Genomic DNA, 17,377 nt, shown 5'->3' on the forward strand with positions numbered 1-17,377 from the left:
AGGTGGGTCTGATCCTCGGCTTGTTCCGCGGGTACCCTTCTTGGGTCTAGTTCCTTGTATCGTATCGTGTGGATTCTATGTCGGTGTTCACTCTGTTTGCTTGGGCAGCTCAATGTGGATGTACAGTCAGCATGTTTTACCTAGCTTACCGTTACCCTTAGAAGATATTAAAATTACCTGAAACTACTTACTTGCGTGTAAAAATTCACAACTTTGATCTTAATACGGGAAGTTGATTATACTCTGTTTGAGGTAGGATATCTGGGTGCAGCAGCAGTAACACTCGACGACAACATGGAAGTTGCCGAAGCCCTGCAGACTCAGGTCGGAACAATGGACCAGTGTGGTCGGTGCATTCCGCGATGAACTGATCGGAATTCTGTATGCCATCAACATCATAAACAAAGGTCGCACTCCAATGTCGGAGATCGGCAAGTGTGCGTGTGAGGTCCGCCACCATCTTCAGCGACAGTTTGTCAGCATTGAAAGCCACACAGAATCCTAATTGGTGCATAGAAACTATGGGTTGGGACCAACTTTTGATCCTGCGTAAAAATTCTGGCCAGTTTAGGTATCTATGGACAGATGACAGATAGCCCCTCTTTGTCCAAGAGCTGTCCGTTTCAATGTCTAGATACTTGTTCAAGGCCTATATACGCTAAAGTATGCTGTCCAGTTTGATTACTTATGCCAAATGAGTCATCGTTGAAGCCGACTGCAGATCTGCTTTCGATGTGAGACGCTTGAGGAAGAACTGCATGTTGACGGAATATGATCTCACTATGGTCTGTAACGAACCCCTAAAACCCTAGAGTCTTCTAATCTAGATTCCGAATCGACAAACCACGGACACGGTTCACAAGTTTCGACCACGGAGGACGGAGTCCTGGAACAGCCCGCGCCGCGATTATGGCATCCCGGAAAATGGCAGTATTTAAGCGCAAGGAAACATAACCAATAATATTGACAATCAACATCAAAAAAACTTCATTTGACACTCATTCCTCGATACTCCTACTAGAATGGCTCCCATCCACGTTGGCGCCTTGCTCTTCGATTACCAGACGATCGACATCATTGGACCATGCGATCTGCTCAACTCTGCGAGTAAGATGGTTTTGGAGGGTATCAATCTCTACACCCCTGTGGATCCGAACATTCTGGCAAAGGCGCCCGAATTCGTCTTCCACCATATCGGAGAGACCCTGGAGCCGGTGCGCCTGCTTACAAGCTTTGTAACGATGGTGCCTACGGTCGCCGTGGATGACGTCCCCGAATTGGATATTCTCATCATCGGTGGGGATAGCCCTGCAAAGACCAATCTTCCTCCAAAATTGCAGGACCTCATTCGCCGCCATGCTGCCTCTGGAAAGCTACTTTTCACGGTCTGCACTGGGGCCGCGGTTGTTGCGGCCACCGGCGTTCTAGACGGCAGGAGGGCCACAGTAAATAACCTCGAGTATAACTGGCTTAAGAAGAAATACCCTAATGTCAAATGGACAAAGGAGAAGAAGTGGATTATTGACGGCAATATTTGGACTGGGAGTGGAGCTGTGGCGGGGATGGACATGGTTTCCCACTGGATCAAAGAGGCTTTTGGGCTAGACATTCTTATTCACGCGGGACTGTCGCTTGATTATGAACCACGGGATGTTGATGGACTCTTCAACGTGCTGCCCCAGCGATACGATTCGGCCGGAAACAAAATTTCTACCCATGTCTTTCCCGACGAGATCTGAGGTCTTGTTATGCTGAAACTGCAGTTTGGCGAAGTCGAGGTCTGGATCATGGATAACCTGTCAAAGCTCTCCAGATAATGAACCTGTCATGCTAGAAAACGTATCCATCAGTAAAAGATCACCCAAAAGCTTCTCATCTTCTATCCTCTGGACTTCGGTAGCAATAGCATTTCGTAGCGTGGGTTGAGTCGGAACCTGGACAGCGTGGCGGCTCGAATACCTCAATGCAGGGCAGCGGTGCAGCCTTTGAACAGATGAGACTGTATTATTCGAAGCCTTGAGCTCGTGAGGAGCACGGCGACTATCACGAACTTGTGCGATATTCTCTTTTGCTAATGCATAGGAAGCTTGTACGCTTTCTATGATCTCGGGCAGCATTGCAAAGAGGTTGTTGGTGGGTATTTGCCTGTCTGGCGATGGCTTAATAGCCTGTAGATGAGACAACAGCGCATTAAGGTATCCTTGTAGATCCACAGTTTGCTGTGCAATTTCCACGTCCCATTCGGGTATTTCTGGCAGTCCCACAGATAACCTGTACAGCACAAATACTGTCAAAATAACGTGATACCACGTGGAAAACGGCAAGGTATTGTGCTCCGCCGCGGGGATGGCCAAAAACGAATCAAGGTATTCTTTTGTAGAGCTGACGCATTTGAGTAAGTTGCTGATGACCATCGAAGGTGCAGTTAAAATGGTGGAATCTTCCTGCACCTTTGAAGACGGCGGTCTTCTCTGCCCGTAGCAATATACCAATCCCATTTCTTGAATCCGGATCTTGGCACCATGATAACAGTTTATCAGCAATACTAGAAATTTTCAATCAGCTAAATGGGGAGCCCAAATATTGAGAGGTCCTACCTGTGTTGCGAAGATCAGTCGATAGAGACGACCACCATTCTTCTAGCCGCGTCGTGAATCGTTCAGCATAGATGTACAGCCGAGGGCAATTGATGCCTTCTGACTGGTAAGTCTCACAGACTTCCTCGACGAACTGTAGAACCTTCGTCAATGGATATATCAAGAGATCTGTTTCTAATTCTGGCTGCTGTTGCAGCACCATAGCGCATTGAAGCATGCCCTCGTGAAATTGGAGATTGTTTGGCTTCCCCGAAGACATTGCTATTCTATTCAGGTCAGCTCAAGCCCATTGACGCTTATCCGGGCGGGTAATAACATCTTACATGCTAGACATATAATAGCAGCCTAGATAAGCACGGCATGCTTCCCGTATATAAGTATCGCTCAGCTCGGTTCGCTGCTCAAGAAAGTCGGTAGCCTCCTGATCGAGACGAAGATCAATCACCATGCTAATTGCGATTTGTAAGTACTGATAGGTTTGTTGACTTCCTGGAACAAAGTGAAAATGAAACCTGGTATTGGTCAGCTTGCCGGTGCCTCCGATAGCCATATGGGAACTGAAATGTTACCAGGCAAGGTGGACAAGTAATCCCTGGAGCAGATCTAGATCTTTCTCGCCAGCCATGATGACTCGCTGACTGAGAGATTCTTTTAAATGTCTCATCAAAGCGTCTTGGAGATGATAGTACTTTGAGGAAGCAGCAGTAATAGCTGCAAGCAATAGGAAGGGGCGGTTTGCAGCCATTGATGCCGCAGTCCAGGCGTATGAGAGCCGTACAAATGGAAAGTAAGACGCCATACCACGAAACCTGTCTAGAAGATGCTCGAGGACGACAGGACTGAGTCCCAAGTCGGTGATCCACGCGGCGTCTATGGCAGTGGATGCGTCCCACGACTTTTCTGGGGTATTTTCGGTGAAATTTTGGTTTTCGTTCGATCCAAGGCCTTCATCAAATTCAGGACCAGTCGAGCACCCTTGGCTCATCCATTCAGCTCGTGGGCTGCCGCTGAAATATTCGGGGATTGCAGGCAATCCAAAATTCGTGTCAACGGGGATTTCATGTTCACGAGGGGGTGCACTCGAGTGAGAAAGAAGATCGATGATACTGGTGAGCTTGGACTCAAGGTCGACCAATCGCCTTCATCCCATCCCTGTCAGCAAAACTTGGCCTGCGGAGGGAGCGCCCTCCACGGTCACTTACGGTTTCGCTCGTTGTGAAACTTGACCTCGTTGTCTCGGCTCCGGAAATATGCATTGACAGTTTGATCTGGCACATCTACTGAAATAAGCCCGAGAGGAAGTATACGGCCGGGGAAGTTATGCGCACTTGGTACAAGGCTGTCCTTCCTCGGGTCGAATACATTTCACCTTGAGGATACGGCATTTTTCGCACGCAGTTGTCGCTTTCTTCGGCTGACGAGATGAGTCCGTCGGGATTGCGTTATCCATCATCAATTATTCATATCTTCCGTGATCCCAAGGTTGTAGGCTCGAAAATCGATGGGCTTGTATCCGCTAGGATAGTTTGAGACACTGCCAACTCGGACATTCCAGCTGACAAATCCACACCCTTCCCCACCATCCATGAAGAGTCGGGAATGGGAATTAGATGTGTATAACTCGCTAAACCGGGTCCCATGTCAATTCTAACCGAGTCTCATGTGGGGAATTTTGGCGTAGGCTTAATTTCATCAATAGTTGTGGTCTCTTTCATGATGCTGTCTGGACGAGAAAGCAATGCCCTGTTACGGCGGTCAAAAGATTCATATGATGGTAGGGCCTCTGGAAGATAACTTCTGGTTCTTCAATGTTTAGTACTGATAGGTTTTGTATTGTCATATTTCGAAGACCTCGATCTCTCGGCGATTCCCGTGTGGAGACGTCTTCCACCGGCTATGTATTGACAAATGGATGTGCTGGCGAGATGCGCTATGTCGACAAAGCTTTTATGATTTATGTTTGACAGTTTCTTTATCTCCACGCCCACGACCGACCACAATTCTGATGGCGACAACGCGACCCACGTGCCGCGAACTACCTTTGTGAATGTGATCAAATTGGTAATTATGGTGGGGTTGGTAATTATGCTGGGCGCAACCACAACGGGACGGTGTAGGTAGGCAGAAAGGCACAAGTACGGTATGACGGACTCACATAGCTTCTGGGTTCCCCTGAACGCGAGGAAGCTCCTTTCTTTTGCTTCCTCGCGCTGCCACGTCTTGTATCTAGAGTCAAGGGTAGCTGTTCCAATATTGATTGCTCATCTCGGGGACACGATCTCCATATCGACACCCGGGTGAGACCCTCACACGAGCACTGGGATCTCCACATTATATCCTGGCATCCAGTTGCGGGTGCAAGCTCAGGGGGCAGCACCGGTAAATTGGGGGGCAAATCGGAGTGTAAATCACATAAAGTAGATCTGCTTCTTGATTCCTCAGATTAGATTTCAGGCTTTCAATGCAGACCATTGCCTTCATATTTTTTTTATCCAGTTTACTGACAATAATGATCAGCCCAATTTTGTGTACTTTTACCCTTTTGCTCCTCCCTCTCGTTGGTGCCCAGTATGGTGACGGCGGTGGTGGCGGAGGAGGAAGGGGATCCAGCACACTACTATCACCACTGCGATAACAAAGAGAAGTTCAGCTCCAAGTGCCACCCAATTGGTTGATGATGGTCAAAATGGCTTTGCCTTTGATCCCGCAACTATCCATGTCCCTTCGGGAGGCGTAGTCGAGTTCCATTTTTATCCTAGCGGTCATTCTGTTGTTCAGGCGGCCTTTAACAACCCATACCATCCTATGAGTGATACTAGCTTCTTCAGTGGATTTATGGCGTCTGCTAACGACGAAGTCGTAGAGCATCTTAGTGAGACACCCTGGGAGTGCTGAGTCTATTTGACGTTTAAAATGGCAATCGGTTGCGGATGGAAGACCTTCTTGGTGTTATGTAGCGACGACACGCGCCCGGAGCAAAGTGACGCTCAAGGTTGAGCTTTCACCCATAGTGGCAGTCCAGTTGGCAGTTGTCTGACGTACAAGGCTATGCACTGGAGCTACTATCTTTCCGGCGTGATCTGTGAGGACTCGAAAGCTGATCTCATAGCCTCTTTCTAGAAGTTGGACAATGCCTTCGGTCATCTGGGTGATAAGAGCCTGTCTGTCCTGAATATGTGGTCTAGCGAGTGGGTAAGTCTGTATTGTTGTGCATAACGATAGCAGCAATCATGTGTTTGATTCCGATGCTGATGGTACCGTCATGTGAACGGGCGCCAGAACGCTCGGCATGGGTGTGATTCCCCAGCCTAAGTTAGATCCCCCAGCCATGTGGATACGAGTGCGGATCTTGAAACGTTCGCGTAGCTGCGTGGTGAGTAGATTCCGGCTGAGTGGTTCCCCGGCTTCGTCGCCGGCTGCATAGCCCTCGTTCGCCTCACGCACGCGGCGTAGGGCAGCCAGGCGCTCCTCGACGATGACATTGTACATCCGCCAGGCATTCAATGGCCTGCGAAGGTACTTCCTCATACCATGCTGGGAGTGACGGTCCTGCATCGCATCGGCTATTGGTATTGCAGTCCCATCTGACGAATTCTCCGTGTGCTCGGCGTTCTCCCTATCTTGTCCGGCATTGTCCTCACTCTGCGGATGATTAAGGTCAATGCGGCTGGTGGTGTCAACATGTGGGTCTATAATGAGATAGTGGGAAATTTATTCCTTTAAGACCGTGGAACTTACCAAAGAGGACATGTGCCGGAGACGTTCACAAGCCAAGGATCAATACACCTAGGGTGGAATTGATGATTGCATGGCAGGACGCGCAGCTCCTGGCTCTTGACAAAGTCGTTAGTACAAATGGGACACGATAAGTTGCCTCCATCAGGCACTGCATCAGTCCTCAACTCGGGGACCGTTGGTGTAGGCCGATCTGTGGGCTGATCGGTGATGTAAGTTCCAGATTCGTGCGGGTTGGGTTGCCCAACAGCAGCGATGCTCTCCGAGCGAGGAGGAGAGTGATTGCGTGCAGGATTCTCGGAGGCCAGGGACATCTCCACATCCCTTTTGGTGATATCGACGCCGTCATTGGTATCGTCGAATTTGACAATGGGTATTGTGTCTAGCATAGCTCTTACTATACCTCGCGCTCGATTTCGTCGTGGACGCACTCCAAGCTGGGGAGGCCCAGGTCGACGTGGATGACGGCGGGCACGCACGACACCCGTAATGATGATGCCTAGGGACAGAGCAATGATGATCCCCACGGTGCTGCAGATAATTATTATGGCTGTAACCGAAGTCAATATCAAATCCTCGAAGATAAAAGAGAAGAGAAAGGCATCGAGTACCAACCTGTTGAGTGGTTATTGGGAGCGCCGGTGCTGCCGGTGTCCGTAGCGGTATCCGTTACGGCTGACATCGGATCTATGTCGATAGATTTGATGTTGGATGTATCAAAAAGCTTCTAGCGAGAGGCGGTAGCATGTGGACTATAAAGGTGATTGTTTACGTTGCGATAAGCCTCGGTTTGGTCTTCCTTCGTAACTGCTGAGCAAAGACAACGTTCTCAAGTGTCTGATTTACACACAAACCCCGGGAGAAAACTGAGAGATCCAGGAATGCAGGCAATCTGCGAACTCCTGCGGACCGAATTTAATGTTAAGTACTTTAAAATATTGAACCAACTCCGTGAGGAGATTAATGTGATACCTACCAGCCAATTTTCATTTGCCCCCTGCTCGACCACGCCACTGCAGAAAGTATAAATTGCCTCGTGCCTAAAACTCAATGAAACCCGGCCCATGCGTACGCACACCGTTGCCCACTTTTGTACATTTTCCTAAAACGGATGGATAATTCCACGACTATATTTCAAAGGCAAGATGAAGTACAAAGCTTCAATTCGGCGCAAAACGCCAATACCGATTAAAGGAAGCTCATTTCTTAAATCTATTTCTATTGAAAAATGTTGAAATATATGCGGCTTAGTTATTATCCATCTGAGGGCATCGAATAACATTGATGCCGAACACTGAAATATGTAGCTAGAGAAGGCTAAGCTTTGATTGCATTGAGATAGGAAAAGTCGATTCTTTAAAATATAATACTGGCATCCATAGTAATTATATATGATCCATCTAACCGCGATCACGCTAAAAACTCGTTCCTTTTTAAGTACTTTCCTTATTTAGTCAGATCAGCAATAGTAGCTTCGAATAACCTTCACGGACGATAGTTTGAATCGTTCAAGGCCTGGTCAAAAGATAAAGTTGTTCACTTGGTTTGTGGCGGACGACTGAGTATAGTTTCCTTAAAAGAAAGGAGTAGGAATTCATAGTGGGTAGAGAAATTATTTCATATTCACGCGCGTCAAGTGTGGCTTGGGGGCGCGTTATTGCCGCATACTGATATACCAATGACGCAATAGTTTATTTCATGACCCAGTCACGTGATCATCCGCTTTTGTAATAGAGCGCGCATATGTGGGTGATATTTGATATTGGCTTGCTCAGCTATTTAGTGTTACAGGGGCCATCCAGCGCTATGAGAGGAAGGTGTGGCATAAGTTTTGTGATAAAGTTTGGTGGACGAAATTTGTCCTAGGAAAGGCTTTATCCGCCACGCAAAATAGTAAGGCCCGTTTGCGTTACTTCATTTGGCAAGCACTGGTTGCCTTTTCTAGATAGTGTTAGGCTGTGAAAGGATATCGGTCGCCGTAGGCAAGGCCTCGCCTGCCCGCTGTTGGGGTAGGGAAGACGAGAACGGGAACGAGAACGACACGACTCGAGTCGTACCACAAAGTCAAAGCTGCCTGGACCCGGCTGATACGGAAACGAAAACAATTCGTTTCGTTGTGAGCTAGGTTGATGTAAACAAGAAGCACATCGGCTTAACATGCTCGTAATTTACTCTGTGAGCGATTCCCTGCTGGATGAATGACAATCCCTTTGCCAGATGCTCAAATTACGCTTCCTTTGCTAGCTCTCGTGGGCTGATTTCACTCTAGCTGTAATCAAGAGCGTCTATGCTTCTGGGTACGATCAAATCACCTATAGTGTCAATATTCCCGAGGCCACAGCACAATCGGGCTCGGGGCCGATCCCTTTCCAGTTGAATACCACACACTCTACCTTCTTGGTTTATGATACAGTATCGGTCTGTTATCTTGATACACTACGGCTAGAATTTAACGGTTAATTTTTTACGCCTATATAATCGGCTCATGTAACCAATGGGATTTAACCCAATCCAACCACCGGTTTCCATATAAAAAGAATAATCCTTTCTCCATCTCCGTTAACTGGGTAGATGCCTCTTTAACTACCCCATCTTTCACATTATCTTTATTCTCAGCGCCAGACACCAACTCAAATAACATGGTGCTAGACACTAAGAATAAATATCGATTGCAGGTAACGGCAGGGCCAGAGTATGATCCAGCATGTCATACCATTGTTCCTGTGAACCAGCAGGAGACTGTAACTTTTGAGAACGAGCGTGCGGTCGTCAGTCTTTGCGTGAGAATTAAGAACTACACAGGTGGGTAACTATTATATTTTGTACTTTGAATGTCACTTATGTAGTGCTCTGAGAGATTTATAGCTAATGGTATATTGTCATTCAATTGCGCAGGTTATCCTGAAGGAACCCCTGACACACACTCATATTTTTCTTGTCCCCTTCACAAAAACCACCAATACTGCGTCATCTTTTCCTTCAGATTGAAGAAGACCATTTCAGGCGATAGCCTAATTTTCGGCAATGATTTCGACAATCCAATCCGAGACCGCTTGCCTCCCGGCCTCAACACTGCTCTACGCATTGTGAGATGGATAATTGATCCAGGCGTTTATGGTGATGCATATGCAGATAAGCCATATCTATACAGTCCTGCACTTTCCAGCTTAGATTGTCTACGAATATGTGGAAAAACAGGTGCGTCTGGAACCATGGATTATTGCAAGAATAGAAATTAGAATTTCAAGGCGAATTTACTAAAGGCTACCGAAAGGACCGGAAAATTGGCGAAATGCGTTGCACAATGAGGATATCGAGGAAGGTGGTGAGGCTGGAGAAGAAGTCTCCGTACGGGGTATGAATATCCCGCCTGAGGCACACCAGCGGAAAAAATACTTCCTCCAAAGGGAAAATCGCCAGGGTTTCGATTTTGAACCTGGCCTCATATACAAAGCAATCTTTGCAAATGGGTATATCGATTTTCAAAGTACGCCCTTGTTTCCCCAGCATCTCAAATCTTTATTGCGTATTCTAACGAACGAGAACAGATTACTCTTTGAAGCTTCCAGGATTCACCATACCAGTCATAAAATATGTTGATGACAAAAACCACACCCTGCGATACGTATTGAAGGATAGGCACAGTGGAGGAGTAATCTTTGTTCTTATTTTTAGGCTAATATTTCAAGGGCATGATGATCTTCAATGCAACAATACGACACAAAACGCCAATGTTGATTAAAGGAAATTTATATTTTATTTCTACTAAAATCAGTTCAAATATATGCGGCTTTGGGTGATTAGCCATCCGAGGGTATCGAATGACACTGATGTCGAACACCGAAATCTGTAGCTAGAGAAGCTTAATTTTATTGGCATTGAGATGGGACAAGTCAATTGTTTAAAGTAAAATTCTGACTTTCAGGGTCAATTTATACAGTTCATTTAAACTTGTTCGACCTGAAAAGTCATTCACTGGTAACTTACTAGCTCCTTTTTGGTTAAATAAGCCGAAGTAGCTTCGAATACCCTTCACGGAAAAATATCATAGATGCACGTCGATGGCAGAAAGGTGGTCTCCACAGGGCTCACCGATCTCGCTAGTCCTCTACCTATCCTACAACGCTGATCTGGTTGAGAAATACGGTTAAGGTGTGACTAGTAATGGATGGGTGGATCCTGACCATCATGCCAGGCAACGCCGCCAGTACATATCATCCACTTGCCTTGACTATGCAAGAATAGCGATTGGGTGGCAGAAGGTGGTAAAGTGTGTATAGTATGGATCGTTTCAGCGAGCCCGTCATTTTATCCGTGCGCTTACATCTTGTCTCGGCCCCTCGTCCTCCAATGCAATAGCCTCGGAGGAATCTTGTCCAGGGAGAGTGCGAAAGTCTGGAGATTCTCGAACGCGCATTGTAAGCCACTGTAGCCTTGACATCGAACAACTCAACATAGACCCCTCCGCTGCTTTTCGTTCGTCAATTGGGTCAGAAACTACAGCCTCGCCAGCAGCTTTCTCGCCGCCAGCCTGCCATAATGGGGCATGGCAACGAGCAATATTGTCGTTCTCTACATGAATTAAAACTACCCAATGACTTCACCATTGGTTAAACTTTGGCCCAACGCCTCAGCAAAAACTCGGTATCAGGCTGAGTTCCTTCTATTAGATACATTAATGAATGGACCACCAGTCCAAACCGTACTTTCGCTTCTTGGTCCGAGTCTTTCCTCTCACCCTAACACCCTAACACCCTCTGGGCGATAAGCTAGTTAGCTAACATATTTCCTGGGGAGTGGGTCACCCAAGTGAGCGGGTCAGCCCAAGACAGCATAGTAAATGAGATATCTTACAACTCAATATCCCAAAAACCACAGCTTAATATGAGATTTTATGATATAATACTGCTTTTTGGTTCACATGTAGCCTATTTATGGGATTTAAAAAGTTTCGCATATTTTATGATTCAGATATATATATTCGCCCTATCTATGTTTGTATTTCTGGGTAATGCAAGGAAATACTTCTTAACTTTAAATTTAGGACTGTTCAGGGATGTGCCCCGATGTGGCCAGATTTCACTGTGTAGAGTTTTTCCGCTTCTCTACGATAAATATGGACATGGTAGCTAGACCTGAATACCATTTCAATCATTGTCACCTGACACTATCTAGTAAATTTACTAATTAACGATGGAATTTAGGATTCTCATGGTTATCCAAATATTGTATCACATTGAGTTTTAACACCATTAACTTAGTTTATTTTGCTTACAAGCTTAGAGGCTGAAGATTGCATGACTTCGATAGGGTTGCGTGAAACTCCTATCGCGTTGCATTAGTGCCAAAAGGCTAGTACGGTATGCCTTGAATGTCAGTAGGGGAATGCTAGAGTATGTGTGCTTTCCCTAGCTAAAGAGTACTAGCTCTCTTTAAAAGTCGCCACGGAGCAATACCCTCTACATAGTGCACTTAAGCCGGTGTGTACTTTGTTATGAGGCGAAAAGTTTACGAGGGCCTGAAACTTTATGTAATAAGTGTAGAACCCGGTTAGAGGCAACGACTGTTTGCACTTCATCAGATCAGCGAAGCGAATCCGGAATGACCCTACAAGATTGAACTTTATTTCTAAGTGTTACTGGTATATCCGTATCAAGTAATTAATATCAAATATTACGCCACCAATTACAACTTGAACTCCGCTCTACGGCGTAGAGCGGGAAGATTTCGCGCAACATTATTCGGTGGAACCTCGGAAGTATGCTTTGGAGCTGCTGCGCGACCTTCCCAAAACAGAGGTATCCACTCTAAACCCAAGTTCGGGGGCGTTCTACTCCACTTGAAGGAAGGAAGGGATGACAAGTTATCATTATTGTCCCAATCTTACTTGAAATTTATACTGTATATTTTTCTTATTGAATTTGCTCAAAGGAATCCTGCATCATAATATGAGATAGTCATTGTGGCGCTCTGATAAGGTCTGGAAAGATTAGCTGGAATCATGTAACGAAAATCGTACCAACTTACAAATAGCATCCAAGGGATGTTGCGGTGGTCATTCTTCGCTTGGTTTCCCCGGGCATCCCATACACATTTCAGCAAGGCATTAGTCAAGCTATTCCCGACCCCTGCCATGGCTCGAACGTTTTCCAACCGTAGGAGAACATAATGTCGCGCATGTGAACTCAGGCATTCTGTGCCGGCTATAAAAAGCGGCAGCACAAGAAGCTCGAGAAGGTAACAGTCTGTTGGAATTTCTGACACAGAATCCAAGATTATTGTAACTGATGCCTGGATAATGGGTGTTTCCACAGGCATATATTCGTCTAAGAGACGGGTTGTATGGATTATGCATGCGTGACGATAGGCCTCGGCGACAAAACCCCAGCGTGAGTCCCCATCCGGATAAAAACCATCTCCCAACTGCCAGGAATATATCCTAAATCGAGTTTCTTCAATAAGCTGTTTATGTCGTAAATGGTCGATTTTCCCCGAGGAATATAGCTTGGAATATTCCAGGGCATTCCCCATCATCAAAAAAAGGTCACGGGGACAGCCATTGACAAGCTCAAACTTCACGTTGGTGAGGTTCACAATAGTTTGTCGTAATTCTGGAGAGAAACATAGTCGCTCTGGGTCTGATAAGGAGCGAATGACATCAAGCCTGTGATAATCAGCAGGAGAAGCATGAATAAAAGGATAAAAGGGGAATAGGAAGGTTCACCATGCGAGGTTTCCCAGGAAAAATATGGCACGTTCGTCATCGATCGTAAGATTCTCGCGCAGACTCAGTTGGTTGCAAATCGATACGGCGCCAGTTATGTGAACGCCATGGGTGGATATCCCCGTCTCAAAGATCTGGCGACCCCATTAGCTTCAAAAGTAACCGGTTTCGGAGTATAGATCAGCTTACATCCTGCAGAAGTAAGATTTGGATCGTGGCAAAAATACCGTCGCGCTCATTTTCACTCATGTCACGAAATATTCCATCGTGCATCTTGTACGCCAGAGATTGGATGGCCCTTAAGCGATATTCCACCGCAAGGGTTTCTTGAAGGTAAAGATCTTTCGTATTCAAGCCCATATGAAAGGCCGTCAGGCCCAATATTGCATAGAGGAGTCCTATTTGTTCATATGCCAATGGCAAAATGAAGAGACGATACGGATTGTCAGGACCGTCTTGTCGCAGTGCAATTTGATGGGGACAAATCACATGGTCGTCTATGCCCTCTTCAGCTTTCACAGTGGATGAAGGAGGGACGAGCTAGAGACTTACAGTATTCAAGGAGCGATTCCGTTCTATCTAGCATCAGTAAGTCATCAAGCTCGACAGCTCGATCATTTACCAGTAGCTGCTGACTCGGCTGTGTATCGATTGGAGATACATCAGTCGGGAATACGTGATCAACTCCGGGCTGTGGATCGGAGAAGATAATCTGAAAATCTGTGCCTTGATCGGTTGGCGCCAAAAGCCCTGGAAATGACTGGGGGGTCAGGGTCTGTTGGGCAGGAGGTATCTCTTTGAGAGTCGTTGATTTCTTTGGCGAGGATACTGATGAATATTTGCTCTTCTTCGTTGTAGGTGCCGTTCGACCTTTCCATTTACCCCGCGACGCAATGCCGCAGAAACGGAATTTTTCTGGATATCCTTTACACGGAAGACCCATAGTGGCACATCTTCCGCATACTGGTCTCGCTCGATCGCATCCTCGGCACTTTTCACGGCATGTTGCACAAGCTGGACCATCCGCTACTCATCGTTAGCGCCTAAGATGCTCTGTTGGAATGAGCGTAACAAACCATGAGGAGCCATCCTGCTCGCTGTCGGGTTGAAAATGAGAATGTGAGATTAGTCTGGGAGATATCGATAGAGGACAGAATAATTTTGCAGGATTGGCTCCGCCGCGGTACAGTGGCGTAACATAAATACCTCCAGTCCTACAGTGGCGCCGCGAAAGTCTGAGACCCCCCAAAGTATTGCGCTAATATTCCACCGACATTAGCGTCAGCACCACTCAGAAGTATTATTAATGGGCGGTTATTATGTCCCTTATAAGGAGGCGGCAAAGAAACGTAGTTTTGGGGGTCAAGGACTTTTGCGGCGCCCACTGTACATGTACACCTACGCACTTTCGCTCTAGCGCTTGAGATACCGCATGCCGAACTGAGGAACTATGCTTCGCCCCTGCACACTTCAAGTGCCTCATTACCCTTAAATTTTTTATGTATCGGCTCTGTGAAGACCTGAACGAACAGGCCGGGATCACGTTATTCCGTTTGCGCTGTTTGCCTCTCCTGTATTTACGATTTAGTCTGTCTGTTTTCCTTTCTTCTTCTTCTTCTGTCTAGTTTGAAGGTTCGTGTAGAATGTCATTTCTTCATCGTTGAACAACTGACAGGCTCTATAAAGAAACTCTTGCTAACAATCAGGCATTTGATGCCTATTTCACCCGAAATTATGGGATACTGACGCATCGATTTTATTGTTCGACTGGCAGAAAAAAACTTGAACATGTCCAGACGCTCCAATACCGACATAGGGTACTAGTATAACTCGTCATGTATTGTGATCTTGGCTCTCCGGAGATGTATTGCGGCGAACCTGAAGCTTTACCCACTCCAACAGCTGCTGGAATGTATGGTGACATGGGGAGACGTGAGGAGGATCGAATCAAGCTGAAGGGAGGATAATTCAGCCATAGTGACTCATTGTGCAGATCCTCCTAATATGTATTTCAACCCGTTTTATCTCCCGAGGTAGAAGCAGACCTTGGGAGATAATAACGGCTTCAAAAATTGAGCGCCCAGTCAAATTAGTCATAAGTCCCCATGATATTGTTTCTAATGGTAATCACTCATGTAGTATGTATAAATCATTTGTGTCATAAGAACTAAACACCGGCTTTCAGGGCTTCCCAGTCAATATGGGGTCCCTCGAAACTCTTCCGACCCGAGAAGAGCCACAGGAGGTTGATGAAGACGACCACTCCGACAACAATAACAGGCGTGTAGTTCATCGACTGCAAATGAACCGGAAGACCAGGTGGCATGCAAATCAAGACACCGAGCAATATAATCCAAACTAGCGAGAACACATTGCAGAAATAACCAAACCAACCGAAGTTGAGATATCGCTTGGGGAGCACAGTTCGGTCTCCAAAGAGAAGAATTCCCTGGGGCACAACGTACGAGATGTTCAGGAAAAGAACGGCCGATGTAATTATAGAGTTGAAAGCAGTAGTCGATGCTAGGTAAAGGAGGCCATAGATGCAAGTGAAGATGAATGCAGCGATAGTAGCGTTGACCGGGAACTGTAGCTTCGTATGAACATGGGAAAAGAATTCTGGGTAGGGTGTACCATTCTTCATAATACCATTAGCTGTGGTTCCAGCTGAAAAATGATAAGGTTGAATTTTATGCTTACATCTCGAGCGAACGCCCACGCGATTCTGCCACAAGTCACCCACTGGTTCGGAAGGGAGACTGCTTTCGTTAGAACACTGTGGGAGTTGTATTAGGAGGTTATTGTGAAGCTCACTGAAATAGACCACAAAGATCAGCACAAAGAGAGCGACAGTCGCCATTCTACTTCCGGTTCTGAAATCCAGAGTTAGCAACTACCAGTGCTTGATGAAAGAATCATTATTCCTTTACACTTGGTACATGAGCTCAAGACTAGGTAGAGTTGACGTGCGAACAGCGTCGAGATCTACCATGAATACCATCAAGATAATGAACAAAGATAATGAGGTGACAAGACCAATGACCATGGTCGCCATCATTACTTGAGGCACTTTCTTGCCGGGCCTTGGCATTTCTTCGCAGATATGGATTACTGTTCGTGAAAATAACATCAGTATCGTTCCGAAGAAAGATGAACATCTTTTCAAAAACAAGGGGAACCTACCTCCATCTGTGCCGCCGTAGGCATACATGGCGTTACTAATGGCAAGTAGCCACGCGGCGCCCGGATTCCAACCACTGTTTCCCAAGCCAGACTCTGTCAAATACGAACCTGGCTGAGTGTGCTGGTGCATGACAAGAGACGTAATAAAGAATACCAAGTAGCCTCCAAGGGAAAGAAAGAGGGATAGCTGCGCAATGAATGAGACTTTATCGGCAATGAACACTGGGATAACTGTTGAGTATTATTAATGATGAGCCCCAAGCAAGATCCGAGAGAAAATTTTGGTTCTCACCTGTTGTAAAGGACACTGCCACATAAACCACATATGTTTGCCACTGATTGGCTTCGTAACTCGGTATGCAGAAACTGATGAGCCCGTTTAGGACTACAGCCGCGAGTGAAATGCCAGAGCAACTGTTCCCTCGTTAGTTCGACCACTTGTAAGTATGTGTGACCGAATTCCAAACAAACGTACGTTACTGTCCACCAGGCAAGCATGGAGATCCATCCCACAATATAGGCGGAATACTTCTTCATTCGAGGGGGGCTCAAGATGTAGCAAAAGTGATATTGCCCACCACTAGACTGGAACGAGTTAGCAAAGTGGCTATACTTGCATCCAAGACATGTAGCGATTCAAACCTACTGGATACGCAGAGGCTAGCTCCCCCACGCCAAGAGTGACAATACCCTGGCAGAAAAAGGCCACAATGAGACTGAATATAGTAGCCTGGGCTCCTCCATAGATCAAATTTTGCCCAAAACAGCTCTGGGAGTTGTGAGTAAATGGACAGGAATAGGGGATGGACAAGTCACTTACAAAGTATCCGATCCAGGAGTTGGTAATTGAGAACCCAAGACCTAACGCAGATAGCCAACTGAACTGGCGAGGCATTGCAGCGGCGTGTCCATTAGCACGAAGCACAGCCTCATCTTCATCCATCTTCGCCAACTCATCAAAGGCACTCATCCGGATACTTTGGTCGTCCACATTGTTCAAGTCATCTTTCGTACATTTCTTAGGACCAGCAGAAGCCATGATGTAACCCTTGATAGAAAACTTTCGATTTCAGATCGGGACCCCTGGCTGAATTTATGTGAAAACTCAGGCAAGGGGAATCTCGGATGAGTTGGGCTG

The 17,377-nt window shown here is 46.4% G+C and overlaps 6 protein-coding genes across 6 annotated transcripts; 2 read left to right on the plus strand and 4 right to left on the minus strand.

The window, feature by feature from the left end:
- Positions 1-1,022: 1,022 nt before the first annotated feature.
- On the plus strand, positions 1,023-1,739 carry N7510_002624 (DJ-1/PfpI family protein; the record flags this gene model as incomplete). The annotated part of the gene is made up of 1 exon (XM_056974551.1): positions 1,023-1,739. One exon carries the CDS (start codon positions 1,023-1,025, stop codon positions 1,737-1,739), a length of 717 nt encoding a protein of 238 aa, XP_056839668.1.
- Positions 1,740-1,799: 60 nt separating this feature from the next.
- On the minus strand, positions 1,800-3,582 carry N7510_002625 (uncharacterized protein; the record flags this gene model as incomplete). Its single annotated transcript, XM_056974552.1, has 4 exons — positions 1,800-2,545; positions 2,598-2,858; positions 2,955-3,154; positions 3,287-3,582. 4 exons carry the CDS (start codon positions 3,580-3,582, stop codon positions 1,800-1,802), a joined length of 1,503 nt encoding a protein of 500 aa, XP_056839669.1.
- Positions 3,583-5,825: 2,243 nt separating this feature from the next.
- On the minus strand, positions 5,826-6,946 carry N7510_002626 (RING-H2 finger protein; the record flags this gene model as incomplete). Its single annotated transcript, XM_056974553.1, has 2 exons — positions 5,826-6,264; positions 6,336-6,946. The coding sequence occupies 2 exons, from the start codon at positions 6,944-6,946 to the stop codon at positions 5,826-5,828; spliced, it is 1,050 nt and encodes a 349-aa protein (XP_056839670.1).
- A 2,025-nt stretch (positions 6,947-8,971) lies between these two features.
- Positions 8,972-10,074, plus strand: N7510_002627 (DUF1769 domain-containing protein; the record flags this gene model as incomplete). The annotated part of the gene is made up of 4 exons (XM_056974554.1): positions 8,972-9,112; positions 9,179-9,530; positions 9,607-9,802; positions 9,876-10,074. 4 exons carry the CDS (start codon positions 8,972-8,974, stop codon positions 10,072-10,074), a joined length of 888 nt encoding a protein of 295 aa, XP_056839671.1.
- A 2,199-nt stretch (positions 10,075-12,273) lies between these two features.
- Positions 12,274-14,082, minus strand: N7510_002628 (uncharacterized protein; the record flags this gene model as incomplete). The annotated part of the gene is made up of 4 exons (XM_056974555.1): positions 12,274-12,312; positions 12,360-12,970; positions 13,609-13,903; positions 13,939-14,082. Coding segments are annotated over 4 exons (1,089 nt in total), but the record flags the coding sequence as incomplete, so codon positions are not given.
- A 1,141-nt stretch (positions 14,083-15,223) lies between these two features.
- Positions 15,224-17,278, minus strand: N7510_002629 (uncharacterized protein; the record flags this gene model as incomplete). The annotated part of the gene is made up of 9 exons (XM_056974556.1): positions 15,224-15,694; positions 15,757-15,815; positions 15,871-15,929; positions 15,987-16,167; positions 16,240-16,470; positions 16,532-16,653; positions 16,715-16,824; positions 16,886-17,008; positions 17,060-17,278. The coding sequence occupies 9 exons, from the start codon at positions 17,276-17,278 to the stop codon at positions 15,224-15,226; spliced, it is 1,575 nt and encodes a 524-aa protein (XP_056839673.1).
- Positions 17,279-17,377: the final 99 nt, after the last annotated feature.

The sequence above is a fragment of the Penicillium lagena genome (genome assembly GCF_028827675.1).
Source record: "Penicillium lagena strain IBT 129212 chromosome Unknown utg000001l_segment0_segment0, whole genome shotgun sequence".
NCBI lineage: Eukaryota > Fungi > Ascomycota > Eurotiomycetes > Eurotiales > Aspergillaceae > Penicillium > Penicillium lagena.